Source organism: Haemaphysalis longicornis, unplaced genomic scaffold, assembly GCF_048455015.1.
Source record: "Haemaphysalis longicornis isolate Haplotype H1 unplaced genomic scaffold, Haemaphysalis longicornis Haplotype H1 scaffold_7, whole genome shotgun sequence".
In the NCBI taxonomy this organism is placed as follows: Eukaryota; Metazoa; Arthropoda; class Arachnida; order Ixodida; family Ixodidae; genus Haemaphysalis; species Haemaphysalis longicornis.
The window spans coordinates 9,479,857-9,496,830 of NW_027526422.1; the positions used below are offsets into that span (position 1 = coordinate 9,479,857).

The following is a 16,974-nucleotide window of genomic DNA, read 5'->3' on the forward strand; positions in this document are numbered from 1 at the left end:
CTAATCCAACATATATCGAACGGCACACGAAACAATGCACATATTTTCTCGATGGGTATGCTGTTGAGTAGCTTGAGTATGCTGTTGTCGAAGCTAGAGTTTTCATTCGTTTTGGCGACTGTGGACCCCTGTCAAATGGAACTGCTTTCTTTACAACAGCCTCGCAGTGTGCCCCAACGTCATTCTTTTTCTGGCCACTGACTGATATGCAAGAGGAGCTTGCGCATCCCGCCAACCGCTGCCGTTTTTGCAACGCGTGCATGATAGATAACCCGGAGCGAGTGGCATCCGTAGGTGTCTGGACTGCTGCTGTACGATCACGGCGGCTGCGTTCAAGGTAGGACAGCCCGTGCTTTCCATATAGATGTTCACACGTAGAACACTGACGATAAATGTTCGCCGTGTAACAAGCGTGATAAAGGTCCCCGATGTGACGAACTATGCTCAGTGTTGCTTGTTGCACGTTCGACGAAAGTTCGTCGGGGAGGTTCGACGTTTGCACCGCAGTCGACCTTATTGAGAAATGACTAGCTTCTCGCGTGGTCTCCGCGATCGGCTACCGGCGGCGCGCCGCCGGCAGCCGATTTCGGAGGCCATGCTTCTCGCAGTGAACATTCCAGAATTGAAAAGGAATGCGTGCCGCGTGTATTCTTTGGAGTTAATTGGGCAAGTTCTTGTAGTTTTCTGTGGATACTGGCAGCAGTTGTCACATAAAAAGGGCTTTCCACAGTGTTAACCATAAAATTGTGCTGTGTGAACAACACGACTATGGCTTTATAGGAAAAACAGCTAAGCTATTGAAGAGTTATGTATTCAATAACCCACAAATGACAGTAATAAATTATTTAGTTTCGGGACCGTGAAGTGAGTGGACAGGAATGCCCAGGGCCCCATTCTATGCCCCGTATTTTTACTGTTCTAGATCAAAGATTTCCGATCTGCCGTAACGTATTGACAAGCAATAATGTATACTGATGAAGCTTTATTTTTCGCCGGGGCAGGGTAGGTGAATTAAAGCAAAAGTTTAAAAATCAACCCACCCTTAATGCTACAAAAATACCATATTTCAATTTAGAAGAAGAGAACTGAACTGCTATTATTTTGGAATAAATGGAGGCAACGAACAAATATAACACGTTGATTGTCACGAACCCTTGTGTCTGTACATTCAGTACGGCGCATGCTGGAAAAACCAAGTTAAAAACGTTTGCACATGGATGCCTTACGTTACTCGCGATTACTTTATTTTCATGATTTTCGTTTGACTATACTTTGATTTCTTTTCATACTTATATAACTTACTGCATAGAGTTGACGGGTAACACATATAGAACATATATTAGCCCTTCATTCACACTACAGAAATGAGCTCTTAGAAACATGCCATACTGATTATGTCATTGAATATGTTAAAGTTCACAGAAACAAAGCTTTATTATGCATGTAAATACAAAAATTATTTACTGGCGTAACTAAACCTTCGTTTCAGTGAACTGGCATCTTATCGCTTGTTTCCGTTTCGACTGTAGAAGTGACCTTAGCTATTAAGACAGTACTCGCAATCAATGATCGACTCCCTGCGACTCATTTTGTAGATGGAACAAAGTGTGCGAAAGCGACCGGAGATAACCAGTTTAATATTACCCGTATGCTGAAGTATCTACGGGAATTGCTGAATGAACGAAATCTGTATTGACAACAACAGGTGCAGTTAGAAAAATGACTCGAACTGAATGTCCCTTCAATCTGGAATAGAATTCCTAATGACGTTAAAATTAATCCTAATTTCTCGCAATTTCTTAAGGGGTCATAGTTTTAAAGAGATAGTATCTTTTTTCTCTGGAGCATGTTTTATTCCTTCAGGTACCCTAAGCGGAGAGCAAGGGAGCGTGTTTTTACACGTAGTTTGAGTGACTGCAGAGCAGCGTTTGTCAATTCCGTAAGTGTTTGCATTTTATTCGTTGTTTAAGTATTGAATCAATGCCACTCATCGTTATTTGGTGCTAAACAATCGTTCGCTCCTTCACCGATGCCCTGATTTGATCTTATATCCTAAATGTGCTGTTTTGAAAAAGCAGTATATGAATAATAAAGATATTACTATATTAACATAATAAAACTATTATTACCTCTGTGATTTTCAGCTATAGAAAAGAGAGTATTGCGAAGTTTGCGCGCTCATTGTCTCTACCCTCTCTTTACGCAGTCAGCATACCTAAAGGCCCCAGGGACCCCTGCTCCCTTTCTGCGCACCAAACGTCTGCATTTGAAAATGGCGCCTGCGGCAGGGAAACGGGACTTGTGCGGTCAGCCGTACCATGACTCGGCAAGGAGCTGGCTAGTGGCTTTGGCTTGTTCCTGGATCCTGTTCTGGGTAATGATAATGAACCGCTGCGGTGGAATCATCTTCGTAACCATTATAAACGAGATGGGGGCGTCTAGGGAAACCGCTTCATGGCCTTTCAACCTGCAGGGAGCCATCTTCAACGTGTCCGGTGAGGAAGTTCTACATACTCGTGCGTTGCATGGGGCGGCACAAAATACCCATCGGTGCTCTTTCACGAAACAAACCTGAATTACAAATCAGAACAGTCGAAGGGCGAAAGGCGCAAATTCATAAAAACAAAGTCATCGGTCTACTTTTGTGGTTCTTTAGGAACCACTAATACGTGGCCGGTTTCGTTTTTGTCCTCTGGGGTCCGCGCTTTTAGGGAGGGGTTCTAGGTCAATTTTCTTAAATCAGCTCTTCCTAAAAAAGAAAAAAAAAATCGATGGTAATTCTTGAAACCATTGGTTAGAGGACCGAATGTGCTGTCTGACTATGATATAATCCCGTGTGTTAGTCAGAATGCTTTTAGACTATTGGACTAGGAGGCATTTCAGAAAGGGAGGAAGTCCAGTAATAAAGGCGCAGTAAAGAGTAAGAAAGGATAGCAAATAATCGTTCGTACAGGAGAGTTGGGTACTCAATGTTGTGAGGTAACTGCCATCGGTGCGGGAAGTGACTTCAGTCAACGAATTTTGTGATATGAGAGAGAGAGAGAGAGAGAGAGAGAGAGAGAGAGAGAGAGAGAGAGAGAGAGAGAGAGAGAGAGAGAGAGAGAGAGAGAGAGAGAGAGAGAGAGAGAGAGAGAAACTAAACATCTTTATTGCTAACATCAACGGGAGGGAGACTTCAGTCCAAGACCCCCGGAGGTATCCCTGCTTGTGCAGTCCACAACACGAGCTGGCTCTAATCCTCGAGGCCCAAGCCCACCAGTGCTCCCTCACAAAACTCGCAAGAAGAATGGAAGACATTATGCACATGTAGTAAGGTTCGGTCTCACGCCCCTCGTATATGAAAGAGTGCCCAGGGGTTCCCAAGCCGAGGCATAGCGCGGAATATAGGGTGGGATACATTGTATGTCGGTGCAAAAACTTTGACGGATATTATATCGTACAAAATGCTTCCTTCTGTCGGTAGTCTACAGTGCCGTGAATGGTACGGTGCATTCGCAGTAGCAACAGTTGCTTATGAACGCAGAAAATGCCGAAAGCGTGAAAACTGTTACTGCTGTCCCATACATTTTCGCACGAGTTACGAAAAAACGCAAGCCAGATAATGTATGTCGGAACGTCTACAGAGTTGGCTCTACAGAGCAGGTGGGGCTCAGTTTGTAGATGCTCGATGATGGCCTGACACCATGATGTCGATGATGCCCTCACCCAGATTCGATTCCGACCAGGAAAAGCGTTGTTGTCTTATTTCCTCCCCACCGTTATCGCCATGTGCCCTTACTCTGAGTAAAGTTGGCTTTCCTGCAGTGCGTTTTGGTGACGACACCGCCATCAGTGAGACCAAAAAACTTTGTTTTAAAAAATCAGTGCCATCCCCTTTGTGAAGGTGGATGTCCAGCAGAGCTATATGTCTCTCTGTTGACCGGGGCGCAGTCCTAGGAGTGCACGAAACAAAACACGTTTGTTTGTAATTCGCGACTGACCATACATCGTAATCCATCAGTTGAATGAAACTTGTATGGACAAAAGTTACCACAGCGGACGAACATGGGCAGTCCGTTTCCCTCCCGTAGAAGCCCACGTATTGGAAGCAGAAGGCAATTCCAAAATATTTACAACTTCACTGTGAAATAAGATAAACATGAAATGTAAAGGAACATCGGTGCAATGATAGAGTCGTCCTAGCGGCCAATTTCAGCATAATTTTTTCTAGGTACGTGCATTGAACACAGCACTCACCAGAAAGCTGGCTTTGCCGCCAAATTCGTCGACGCACGCAGTTGTTGTGGAGCTGTAAAAACACGAACTTAAGCTTTTGAAAATTACTAAAAGGTTCTCTCATTACAACTTGCGCAAGGTGAACCAAATATTTATGCTCGGGACTAAATGGTTATTCTCCTATTTTACTTGCGAAGTCTATATAATATAGGCGACCATCAGGGGCATCAGGGGCCAACTTTTGCGCCTACTTATGCAAGCAGCTCCGCAACCCTTTCAGTTATTGACCGCCATGGCTACATCGCCTTGGCATTTTTCCACGCAGGTTCTCGTGGGTGGAACCACCACCCACGCTTGAATGACTTTGTAGGCTACCTATCTTCAGGCCGTGCGGCGTGCTCTTTTGCATTAGAAAAAATACGGAATTAAAAACAAGAAAAGAAAGTATAGCTTTAATATTATTTTTGAAATTTGAAAGCATCAATTGCCATCGAAAAGAAGTTAAAAAGGTCAGAAGGTGTGATAAATATAACGAGAATATTTTTTGGTCTTTTAAAGGAGCCATGAAGAGAAAATACAACTTCGTTTAATTTCAAAGAACTACGATTCAGTATCTCACTCAGCTCCATTAAAGCCACAAAAGATGTTTTTTTAACGAAAAAAAAAAGCAAGAAGTATTTAAAAATTTCAAATTTTGCGCCACAGTGACGTGTTATGAGCAAGAATGATGTCATAGGGGCCAACAATAAAATATAATTTTCAGTGCGTTAACTGCACGTTAGCATTCAAGTGATGCCGTCAAATGGAACTAGAGGCCCCATTACAGACGTCCAGTCATGTGTCGTCGCGACAGGTCAGTTAGGAGGCCGCCAATCGCACAAACAAGGTTCTGTGACGAGAAAAGTTGTGGGAAATTGGCTAGGGGGTCGCGACTGCTTCTCACGTTTTCTTTCATATCTCCGTTATTTGTTCGAAGATTGCGATGATATAGGTATCATTGTTATCGGGACTAAGCAGTATTTATAATAAACCAAACTTTTATCTTGTCTTCATGGCTCCTTTAAATTGCCGTTACGGCAAGTTTTCGATAGAAAAGGAACAAAAACAAGGACGATGGCATTTCCGGGGTGGGTATATGTCTGGAAGTCAAAAACGGTTTCCGTTCACCCTAGCATCATGACAGTATAGTTAGAGGTACAGGTTTCATGCCGGTGGGGTACGATTCTGGCTGGCTGCACGGCTTGTACGAGCATACTAGGCCTGTATAGTGAAAGCAGTCACAATAAAAATCACGGCGCAAATATCGATAGCCCTGGGATTAGCGTTGTTAGCTTCCGTGGTCGTCACAGTTATTCTAAACTGTATTTTTGAACCCCGAGGTATTTGTTGCAGAGTGGGTTGCCATGATTCTTGGTGTCGTAAACGGTGTCTTTCTGCGCGTTGACAGGTATTATCACAGGAGTGCTTCTGAGGAAATTTCCCCTCCGTGATATCTCTTTGGCGGGGGCCTTGCTCTCAGCACTTGGAGGGCTCCTGTGTGCTGTCTTCTACGACATCGTTGGAATAACCATCAGCTACGGTGTAATCTGTGGTAATGCGACTGATGCACATGTTTGGGGTCACAACGAGTAATCCTGCTCTCTTACGTGCAGCCATCGGGCAAGGCTTAACCATTCTGTCGAATAACTTCGCTGTCAACATTTACTTCAAGAGGTACGTGGTCGTTTTTGTTAGCTTTTATGAATTTCTCAGTGTTATGTAGCAAGTAATGACTCGAGCTTGTAAAAAATTCGGCCGTTCTTCTTCTGAAGAAATGGAATGAGCGTGAAAATGGCAATGAAAAAAAAAAAAAACACGACACAGGTATGATTTGATGCTAGAGGATATGGAAAACCGCCGCGATCAACACGATATTGAACATATTCCCTTCGTACCTAGGATCAACACGATAACAAGATATATGGACACATAAGGATAAAAGCAGTAGTGACATCCTAGTGGTCTGGGGAGAAACGATAATGAAATGAGTCTGTTTTGAGAGATGACCGAGTGAGAGCGACAAAGAATTGATGGCGGCCAGAGCGATGGAGCATGACTGATCGAACAGCTCCATGATGACCGAATACATGGCTTTGAGGCAATTTTCCTGCGTCCAGAGGAACTGGCCTCGCATCGTATTTTGTTTGCCGTGATAAAAAGTCAAATCACCGCTGGCTTTCGGAAGGGACGACCTGTTGATATTAATGCACCTTCTGAGTGAGACACAACGCGCGAACGAAGCCTGTTCCCTTTGAAGCAAGCCGTGATAGCAAAAAAAGGGAGATTTTTTTTTAAAGCAAAGTTTTACTACTTTCGTCCAGCGATTTCGTGGAGGATGCGTAAATGACCTTTTGACCGGAGTGCACACCCTCGGCGACACACCCCTCGAAGCGCATCGCGTCATTCACTGGGCCCGCTGTTGGCGCCGGCGGGTGCCGACAGCGGTCGCCACCACCGCTGCGGCCGAGCCAACCACCCCCGCAGCCTCGAATGCATGCAGCGCTGGGTTGTTTCGGGCAACGTGACTCGTCTCGCACCCGGCGAAGAGGAACGGTGCGTTCACCATGAATGAACGCCGCGTTCGCCCGGCCTCTTTCTGTGAGCGTTGCACGGAACCGAACTGCTTTGAGACGCGGTCGGCAATACAGCCAAATGAAAGGTTAATCAAGTGAAACCAAGACTCAACCAGACTAAGCCAAGCTTTTGCTTTGCATATTCAAGGATAGCGGAGCTAAGCCGCAGCCATTTTTCTTGTGGGCGAAGTTGAATAGTTTGCATGATGTGCCTATCTGCATAGACCCATCTCCATTTTACCTACTACACGGACACTAAAGGGCAGAAGATACTGCAAGAGGCAGGACTTAAGCGTTTAAAATCGCTGCACTTGGCCTTCCAGGGCCTTTTATTCGGTGCGCTCAGCTTTACGTCGGTATATGTACGCAAAGCCCAAAAGATTAACTTCAATCTTGTAACGCCAGCAAGTTCCCTGAATGCTCGTCCTGTTTCGTTTATTTTTTCCGCAGGTACCGAGGGTCAGCAAGTGGCTTAAGCTGGACGGGCGGTAGTCTCGTCACCTTAGTGTTTCCTGCAGTGATTGTTTATCTCAACGACCAGTACGGACTACGTGGAACGTTCATCATCGTGGGTGGCTTGGCTCTGAACGCAGCTGCCGGCTCCCTTCTCATACAGAACCCGGAGAACTTCGTCACGAAGGCGCGGACGGCTTCGAGCAAAGAAAGACTTGATCGCGACGGAAAGGGAATAGATGTCGAACGACTTAGCGATACCTACTCACAACAGCTGCTCAGTGATACAGATGAAGTTAGGCTGTCACAAAACGGCTACGGGGATGCTCACGACAAGGAAACAATGTTAGCTCTGATGCCAGCGAAGGCTCCAGTGGAGTTGGAAGTCCCGCCTGCCAAGTTGTTGTCAGAGAAGAGTGCCTGGATTTCAGACGCTGGAGAGAGTGGAAATGGAGTGGCAGGTAGAGAGGTATTCTTACATCAGTTCTCACGCAGTCCCCTCGCAAGTACTCTCGCACTCGGCACTAGGGAGGGCGAAGGTCAGACAGATAGCGTAACCGGCTGCCAGAGGAGAGTATATGCGGTTTTATCAACAGTGCGCCGCGAGTTGAGCTTCTTGAAGAGACCTATGAATTACGTCATCACGCTGGCGGCCGTTGTGCATGTGCACGTTCTGGACCTCTTCACCTTGACCCTCGCCGACCACGCGATGGGCCAGGGACTTCCAAAGTGGCAAGCGGCTGCCCTGTTGTCCTGCACAGGAGTGGGCGACATCGTTGGTCGACTCTTCTCTGGCCAGCTCTCGGACAGAAAGCTCTGCCACAGGTGCGAATCGACACCCTTACTCAACCACTGCTTTATTGCCTGATTTGAAACAAGTGAAACGCCATTTTTGAAAAAAATGCGTTCATAGTGCGCTCTATTTGATGCAGATGTATGGCGGTGTTGTGTCGCCTGAAGTTGCCATGGCGCTAAGGTTCCATAAATAGTTCGAGGGTTCTAAAATAATTTAAGAGTTTCGCAACCACAGTGCCGGGATCACAAGGGAGTTATATGAGCACGCGATGCTTATTTGACCGCGTTCACCCATCTACCACAAGTGGAAACTACATATGGCTACGGATCGTAGGGCTGCACTCTCAGAAGTCCCCGTGTAGGAGGTCTCCACAATGCTCCACAAGGTTTCAGCATAACCAACTGAAGTGACCAAGTGTGCACATTCGGCGAATGACGAAGACCAACATAAAACTTGACTAAAAAGAGTGCATATGCACAGGGACAACACGCAATGCGTGAATGGGGTTTTGCTTTGCGCAATGTATGTGCTCAGATGCCCTTTTTCACTCGAAGTGACTGCTCGACCACGTCATTCGCCGAATTTGAACACCAGGCCACCTCGATCAGCAATGTCGTGAAGCCGCCCAATCTGGGAAGTTCCCACCCTCTTCCCAATGAGTGTGGGAAGAGCAGCAAAACAAACCACTTCAACTCCCGGGCATTGAGTTCGTGTTGTTCAGCCGACAATTAGACAAAATGAGCCCATGTAAGGATAAAGCCTTAAGCGACCCATGCGCAAAAAAAAAAGGTGGTCGTCGCTGTTGTCCTATGCAGAAAGTGAACGCCGCTGTAAACAGCGAATGAGAAATATATTTGAGTTCGTATGGTCCTTTTTGATTTGATTGATTGTGGGGTTTAACGCGCCGACGCAACGCAGGCGATGAGGCGCGCCGTAGTGGAGGGCTCCGGATTAATTTTGACCACCTGGGGATCTTTATCGTGCGCCGAAATCTCGTACACACGGGCGTTTTTGCTTTTCGCCTCCATCAGAAAAGCGGCCGCCGCGGCCGGGAATCGAACCCGCGACCTCGTGCTCAGCAGCGCAACGCCTTAGCCACTGAGCCACCGCGGCGGGTTGGTCCTTTTTCCCGCGTCTCCAGAACAGGGGCTGGGCGGTACGACAGCATGTTGCCAGCGGTGGTGCAAAAGTTAGCTCGGTTCGTGCCGGTGACGGGTTAACGTGGCGCACCTGCGTAGAACAGGTGCGTGCTAGCCACGGAGGATTAGATCCTGGGAAGCTGGGGCGGGAAGTGTCACCAGTCTGCCTGTTGAACGAAGCAGCGCCGAAAGAGGAAAAAGCAAAAGCGAAGAAAAAAAAACGCAAATAAAGTGTACAGGTAGTCAAGAAGCCTTTGATAAGTATCGTCATGATTTCGCCTTCAAAGCACGTAAGCAGACTTAAGTGCGAAGAGGAATTTTTTTTTAAGGGCGAAGCACCTTAGGGGCTCGGGCTGTCGGCATCTCGTGGGCGTCTCAAGTAGTCACGGTACTAAAACCACGGGGCACCCTTTTAGACGCAGAGCATCTAATTCACTCGCCTTGTCCCTCCGGCGTCGTCGTCGTTGTCGGCGTTGTCCGCCCCTCCCCCATTCTCCTCGCCGCGCCAGCTGCGCTCTCCGCCGCTCACCCCCTCTCTGGCGCCCAATCAGCGCGCGCCGTGTGGCAAGAGAGTCTCAGAATCTCTGAATGCACTTTTTCACTGCATTCCTCGCCCCTCCCCAGGTTTAGCGTCAGTGGAGATGGCCCGTTTTTCTTTTTTCTTCTTTTTTTTTTGCTGCCCAGTAAACTTTGCCTTTCCGCAGGAATACGGAACGTGCAGCATAACACAGAATACACGTCTACGGTAGACCATTTTTTTTTTCGTGAACGTGCCTGCTACAACGCTGACTGATTGATGGGTTTCACTAGCCGGCGCTACACAGGCGATGAGGCGCGCTGTGGTTTGACCACGGCGCGCCTCTTCCAACTTTGACCACCTGGGGTCTTTAAGTACCTGCTACAACGCAACTTGGAGAAAAGACTCTCAGAAATCCGACCCGGTGGGGCGGTGGTGACATTACCCACATTAGCTTGTAGATGGTCACCTCCGGGAAAAGAAGTGCTGCGGGAGAAAGAGAGAAAGAGAGAAAGAGAGAGGGAGGGAAGGAGGGGAAGGGGGAGAGAGAAATAAACTTGATTTCCGACAGCTGATATACGCAATCGGGATGCCATTGCCCGTCTTCCGACGAAGATGTGTTCCATGATCACCCGAAGTTGGCGGGCTTGACGGAGGGCACTGCATGTCCATAGTTGGAGCGTTCAGACGATTTTCCGTCAAATGCAGTTGAAATAGTTTAGAAGTTTATTAATGCGCTAGCGTTATTGGGCTCATTTTTCGATTTTGCCGTGGCTGCTAGCCGCGCGCTGTCAGCCGTGCCCATCAAGCGTCCGCGGAAGTACGTCATCGGTTCTAACAGGAAATTACAACTGAGGCAGCCAGATAGGAGGGCTCGCTGGAATCGGGAGTACAGAGCAGCGGCTATTAGATGGTGGAAAGGAGGGCAATAATACTACGGCCGAGACAAAAGTAAAGATACGCGATATTAGCTGGCACCCCACCCCGCTTGCGCAGTAACTTTCGTTCTACGCGCCGTGCATGTCGCATGCTCGGAAGACACAGTCGCCACCCGTGCCGCAACTTATCTAGCCCCCAAAGCGCCTCTCCGATGACCGAAAATACTGCCGGCGCTAACATTGGGTCAATGCCGGCGCCAAAATTTGGTCACCTAGCTATAAAGGGCTGAAACGATTAACGCCAGGTTCTCAAAAACCAAGGAAAGCCTAGGTCATAACCAGAAAGAAACTAAAATGTGCCCTAACGGGAATAAAAGCGAGCATGTGGCGTTAATTGCAGAAATTTTAAAATAACTTCTCAATTTTTTCGTGGCCCTGTCACCGCCATCAGCTCGGTTCGGCAAACGATGATTGATTGATTGTAGGGTTTAACGCGCCGACGCAACGCAGGCGATGAGGCGCGCCGTAGTGGAGGGCTCCGGATTAATTTTGACCACCTGGGGATCTTTAACGTGCGCCGAAATCTCGTACACACGGACGTTTTTGCTTTTCGCCTCCATCAGAAAAGCGGCCGCCGCGGCCGGGAATCGAACCCGCGACCTTGTGCTCAGCAGCGCGACGCCGTAGCCACTGAGCCACCGCGGCGGGTAAACGATGAATCGCGCCAGGCGGCCAAAAAAAGAAAGCCCCAAAAATTGGTCAGCATGTGATCCCAGAGAACAGCCATGTAAGAATCCTGGGAATGGCCCTACAGAGAAGAGGCAGAACCAATATCACAAGCGCGACAATACAGGAAATCTTTGACCATTTAGCCCACATTCTAAAACGTCTGAACGTGGGAAGGGCAGCACTGGAAGAAACGACAAAACTGACACAGGCACAGATCACGAGGCGGAAATCGTACAGCCTGCCGTAGAAGAAACGTTCCCCCAGTGATGAAGGCCAAAGAAACACCGTCGTCAGGGCAGTATACAGGTCTCACCCTCCCACGGATTCAGTATCACCGCAAGGGTGCACTGAATGCCTGAAGGGTGTTACAATGCCTTTGAAGAAGTCTGAGAGGCCACTCTCATTTTGCAGAACGAGCGTCTGGGACAAGTGCAGGTGACAACCACGGACCCAGTTCCTTCGAGCAAAGTTCAAAAACTATGCAAATACTATACGCCTATACTATACGCCGACGCCGGGACGTCCGATGATCCAATTCCTTCGAGGAAAGCTAAAAAAATATTAAAACACTGTACACGTCGACGTCCGATAATACGAAAGCAACAATTGTCGCAGTGAAATACCATGGCAATCGCTGCAGCTTCATTTCCCAGCTTGCACAGGAACGGAGATAGCAGAAATCGGAGCCGTCCTCTTGGCTATCGGCCTAGCAGAAGTACCGTATGGATGCTTCAGCATCATTACACACGCTCAAAAGTCCATTAGTCTCTTCGCCGCAGGCAGTGTACCTATAAACTTGAGAAAGATTCTCCGCACAGTGGTCCGACCAAAATCCAACCGAACTCGTACACCACGCTTTCCGTCGGCTACGACTTCTACACTCCCATCCCCGAAAAATGTGGAGTACGTCTCCTCGTCCTACGCCTAGGAACACCATCCCTCCGCATGCCAAGCGAGGATATCAACGCCGAAGAATCGCAAATTCTGCACAGGATACGCGCCAACACATACAACCACAAATCTTGACGGGCGAAGATGTTTCGTAGAAAACGTCCGACATTAACTTAAAACTGTCAAATACAGGGAAACCTCCACTATGTTCTGCGATATCTGGTCATGTCCAAGGATGTTCTAAGGGGTGAACAACTTACACATTACATATTCCAGTTACATCGACACATGGCAGGATGGTCTGACCAGCTGGTTACCTAAAAATCGGCATGAGCTGATTCCGGTGCTTTGGACTTCGGCTTCAACCCTTAAGGTCTATCATGTCTTTACCCCATTTTCCAAACCTTCACTAAGTCTTACTCAACCAACGGCTCCCTCTCCCTCTGCATTTCGCGTTAACATTTCGCGTTAGCGTAACAATGTTATGAAGGCCCTGTGATGTTCCACGGGGGAAATGTTCCCTTTTTTGGGGAATTTTTCGCTATAATTTTGGCCATAAGTGCAAATGGGAATCTTTCATAAATGCAGGGAATTTTAGGAGTCGTGGAGTAAAACGGAAAAATAATGTCAGTTATCCGTACCTCACATGGTTTATTACTTTGTTTTCTTTAATGATGTTTCCTTACCACTCTGTCGAATTTATATTCAAATATTCGCAGTAGCGTTCCCGAAAGCTACAAGCATTAAGACCGCTTCCAACTCAGTTCATGAAACAGGACGGAGCACAGAGGAAAGAATAATACATGAGAAAGAGCTAGCAAAGCGTGAAAGGGCGGCGGCTGAAGGGCTAAAGACTGTTCGCATGTATTCCTGCGCAGTATACAAAAAAGAAAGAATGAAGTAAGCTCTCACTAACGCGTAAGACTTGAAGGTAAATTCTGTACGCGACCTTCACGACCATCACGAAGGTTTGAGTTCACGATTACAGCCGATTTGCTCCTTCTGCACTGCCGCAACCACCTATATTGCATCATTGTTGCTATACGTGGAGCGTCCTTCATTTTTTTTTTTTTTGAAGTGATAATCATTGGACGTCACCTCGGAGGGGCGCACGCTATGACGTGTTTTTCTCGTTCCGAGCAAGTGTTGTCACGATTACGGCGAACGCTGGAGCTTTTTTTTTTTGGCCAACCTTGGCCAACATTTTAAGTGGGTATGCTTGGCTTAACACACGTGCGCCAGGGACGCTGGGCGGTCGGCGCGAGGCACGCACACACGAGCGCTAGGCCTTTTCTTGGTATTGTTAACTGCCAGGCGGTCGCCGTGATGCTCGCGTTCACGTGCGCGCGCTCGTAAAAATATTGGTATTTTTAACTGCGGATACAAAAAATTACGACTTGCAAAACAGCTTCGCTGTTAAAGAAGTGTTTCGGGTGCGCCTTAGTCGGCGTGCTGTCAACAAGAGATGGCGCCAGCAGTCCCGGCACTGAGCTGAAAGTACCTCAAATTACCCAACAATGCCTTGTTCTTTTGCGTACGAGCGGTTGTAACTTACAGCTTTAGCTACAGCAGTAAGCGTGCTGTTTAGTAAAAAAACGTGAAATGCATAGTCAAATGCTGCTGAGGGGCAGATGTAGTGGAATTTAGTTCACGCGGAAACTCTGATTATCTGAAAGGCGTCTGCGTCCGGAAGGCTATATAAAGTAGACATAGGTGGCTCAGGGTAAGGCTGCAAACCGAGCATGAATCCACGTGAAGATATATCAGCTGCAACAGGAGAACGCAGGGAAATTTGCAGCGAAGTCTTGAAAAACCTGCGGGGAAAAATGCTAAAAACAGAACATTTTTGAACCTAGAAATGGGAATTTTTCTTCCCGGTACGCAACATCGCTGTTAAGGCCATGTGGTGCAAGCAGCGTGTACTTTCCTGGGGCAGGCTCTGCTCTCGCGGCTATGTGCAATTCATTTCTGTCGCAGGAGGGACGTGATGGCGGCAGGCTTCTTGGTGATGGGCTCGTCGCTGGTGGGACTCATCTACGCCAACTCGATGGCGTCCTTGGTCTTCGTAGCGGTGCTATTCGGCCTGGTCTGCGGCAGCCTGATCATCCTCTTCGCCGTCATCACAGTCGAGTACCTCGGGCTGAAGAACCTGCCGCTGGCCCTCAGTTTCCACTCACTGGCGCGGGCCATTGTGGCCGTCCCCAGACCGTTTGTCATTGGTACGAAGTTTATACCTTTCGCTTTGATGTTGCGAGAATGTTGGCACTAAACAATAAGAAGCAGAAAAAAAGGCTGCTTTCGATTCCTCTTACGCAGGTTACTACAGAGACAGAAGGGAATCGTACACGGGACTCTACGTGCTGCTGGCAACAGTGTGCTTCGTTACAGGCCTTCTTTGGACCGCGGAGTGCTTCATGCAGTGGCGAGCCACCAGATGGTGTCAGGAAGAACAGACCAGTTCCAAGGAGGCTGCTGCTTAGGCATAGGTCCACCCTACCCCCGTACTCTCCAGAACACCCTGAACATTCCCAGCACATACCTCCGTGGCCGCCAACACACCCCGTTAACCAGTCTTCCAGCTGCACGCTGTCACGCTGTCATGCTCGCCTTTGGTTATCCATTTACAATGAAAATTTTCTGTACGAGGTTGCAAAGGTTTGTGAATAATTGCAAACCGGGGAACAGCGCAACAAAGAGTCAGTTGCAAGTTTTAAAGTACGTTGTTAGTCAGCGCTCGTGCATGGTTGTCACTTTCTTCCTCTTGTGTTTCGTCTGTGTTGCGCTGTTCCCCTCTTTGTAATCTGTACCAGGGTCCTTTAAACGTTTTGTTAATTTATATGGCATTACGTCACAAATTATGTGGTGATATTATGGCTGGCAAACACCGCTCCTGAGTCTAGCTGAGGCGAGATATTGGGTCTCTTCAATTAAACGCCTCGGACCGGGTAAGCGGAGAAGACTCCTCGCTATAAAACTACGTGAAAAACGAATATCGGAATGCGTCTCGGGAAGTCAGTACCGGAATGGCAGTCAAAGAGCTCCATTAGATCTAAGCATGGTACTACTCTGGTCCCACTCACGTTTGAATTGAAGATATCGCTACTCGTCACGATAATGAAAAAAAGCGAGTTTCTTGCGGAGATGAATTTATTGAAAAAAAAAAGAGCAGCTGGCAACGAAGTCCAAAGCGGAGTTACACGATGTTCACGGGGACTGTGCACCAGCGCTGAAGTCTGTTTGCTTCTGGATGGATGAGTTTGAACGCAACCGGACACCAAGACTATCTGAAGCACGCTCTGAACGTCAGTTGACGTTACTATTCGGGACATAGCGAAAAAAAAAATAATGAAGTTGTTTGCAGTACCGCTGAATAACGGTTCAAACTGCCGATGGCGTAGCCATTTCAACTCAAAGAGGGCATGAAGTCGTCCCCTAAGAACGGGAAATTAAAAAGGTGTGTGCATGATGAGTGCCGTAAGTGTTGACTGTGGATCAAAAGCGCCCGCCTAAGGGCGTTTGCCGGTGGTGTTCTGCGATGCTTAATTCAGGTCCGCAAGTTATTTTCGCCTATTCGTGTTCGAGGGCGATACATGGAGTCCCTACTACACTGCCGACTGGAATAAGCTGTTAAAGCAGCGGACAGCGCGATGTGAAAGCGTATCAAAGAAAGCAAATACCATTTCGTTGGCTAGGAAGAGGACGGCCTCTGCTTTTTTAAAGACGGCAAAGGAATAATAGCTATCGACTAGCTGCACTACGGCAAAACAATAGCAAGTTATGTTTTATGAAATTTCATTGGCCTATTTTAAAGAAAAGCATATAGAAAATGACCCAGACTGGCGGACAGCAATGAGCCCACCACGAAGACGACGCATGGCCCCACAAATGACCGTCACAATGGCAAAATTGATTGTGTTTGATTTCCAACAGGCACCTAGGGTCCCCATTCTTCGGATTTGGTTCCGTCTGATTTCTTCTTGCTTGCCTTGCAGACATAAAAATCTGGCTCGGCGGGAGAAAAGTTTTGTTAAAAAACAATGCACCGCCAGCGTGAATGCGTATTTCCCAGAACTTGGCAATTGCTATGACGGGACTGAAGAGTTATAAGATCGGTACACCGTGTGTTCGGAGTCCTTGTCTAGAAATAAATCCGATTGTTGCGAGGAAACGGCGTTTTAACTTATAATTTTACCACACTTAATAACGCTCGTGCATTCGGTTGCAAGGCCGTTTATGCATGCACCTTGTGGAAATAAATTGTTTTTTGCGGGTAGCAACTGTGCGCGCTCAAACAGGTAATCGAGCTGTTTGTGTGCCAAAGCGCTTGGGACTACCAGCATTCCACCGTTCTCCAAATAGAGAAGCATGTATTATTTAAACAGATAGCTTTACCACAACAGAAACTGGTGCTCGGAACAGCCTTCGTTTTCGCACCACCTGTATGAAGCCTATTAACAATAAGCTTAGAAGCATTATGTCACAACTGTAGGAGGCGGCACTGAGGTGAGACACAGGAAAGGGGAAATTCGGACCAATGAATCAGCATGGCTTGCGTTGGTTTCTTTTCACCTTAAAAATGTTCGGCCTAATCGCTGACCACAGCTTCCATGGCACCTTGTGATCCTGTCTTAACCAGAAGGGCCAGCAACTGTGTAGGGCAGGACTTCGTTCGGCGCGCGACAGATGTCATCACCAGCGCAATCAACCGGAGTTCGTTCGTTTACATGCGCAGTGTAGTAGACTA

At 47.5% G+C, this 16,974-nt stretch overlaps 1 protein-coding gene across 2 annotated transcripts; it reads left to right on the plus strand.

Annotated features, from left to right (window-relative positions):
• Nucleotides 1–203: 203 nt before the first annotated feature.
• On the plus strand, nucleotides 204–16,846 carry LOC144144457 (monocarboxylate transporter 12-like). 2 transcript variants are annotated; one of them, XM_077675910.1, is made up of 8 exons: nucleotides 246–337; nucleotides 1,864–1,939; nucleotides 2,207–2,495; nucleotides 5,663–5,806; nucleotides 5,868–5,928; nucleotides 7,278–8,105; nucleotides 14,208–14,449; nucleotides 14,547–16,846. In XM_077675910.1, exons 1-8 carry the CDS (start codon nucleotides 261–263, stop codon nucleotides 14,708–14,710), a joined length of 1,881 nt encoding a protein of 626 aa, XP_077532036.1. In that variant the 5' UTR covers nucleotides 246–260; the 3' UTR covers nucleotides 14,711–16,846. The 2 variants fall into 2 exon arrangements, with proteins under 2 accessions (XP_077532037.1, XP_077532036.1); XM_077675911.1 differs by lacking the exon at nucleotides 1,864–1,939 and having other exon boundaries at nucleotides 204–337; nucleotides 14,547–16,844.
• The last annotated feature ends 128 nt before the right edge of the window (nucleotides 16,847–16,974 follow it).

Coding starts and splice junctions, on each gene's coding strand:
- LOC144144457 (XM_077675910.1), top strand. CDS start 261: ATGATAGATAACCCGGAGCGAGTGGCATCCGTAGGTGTCTGGACTGCT. Junction 1,940..2,206: donor GAGCAGCGTTTGTCAATTCC/GTAAGTGTTTGC, acceptor CTCTTTACGCAG/TCAGCATACCTAAAGGCCCC. Junction 2,496..5,662: donor AGCCATCTTCAACGTGTCCG/GTGAGGAAGTTC, acceptor GCGCGTTGACAG/GTATTATCACAGGAGTGCTT.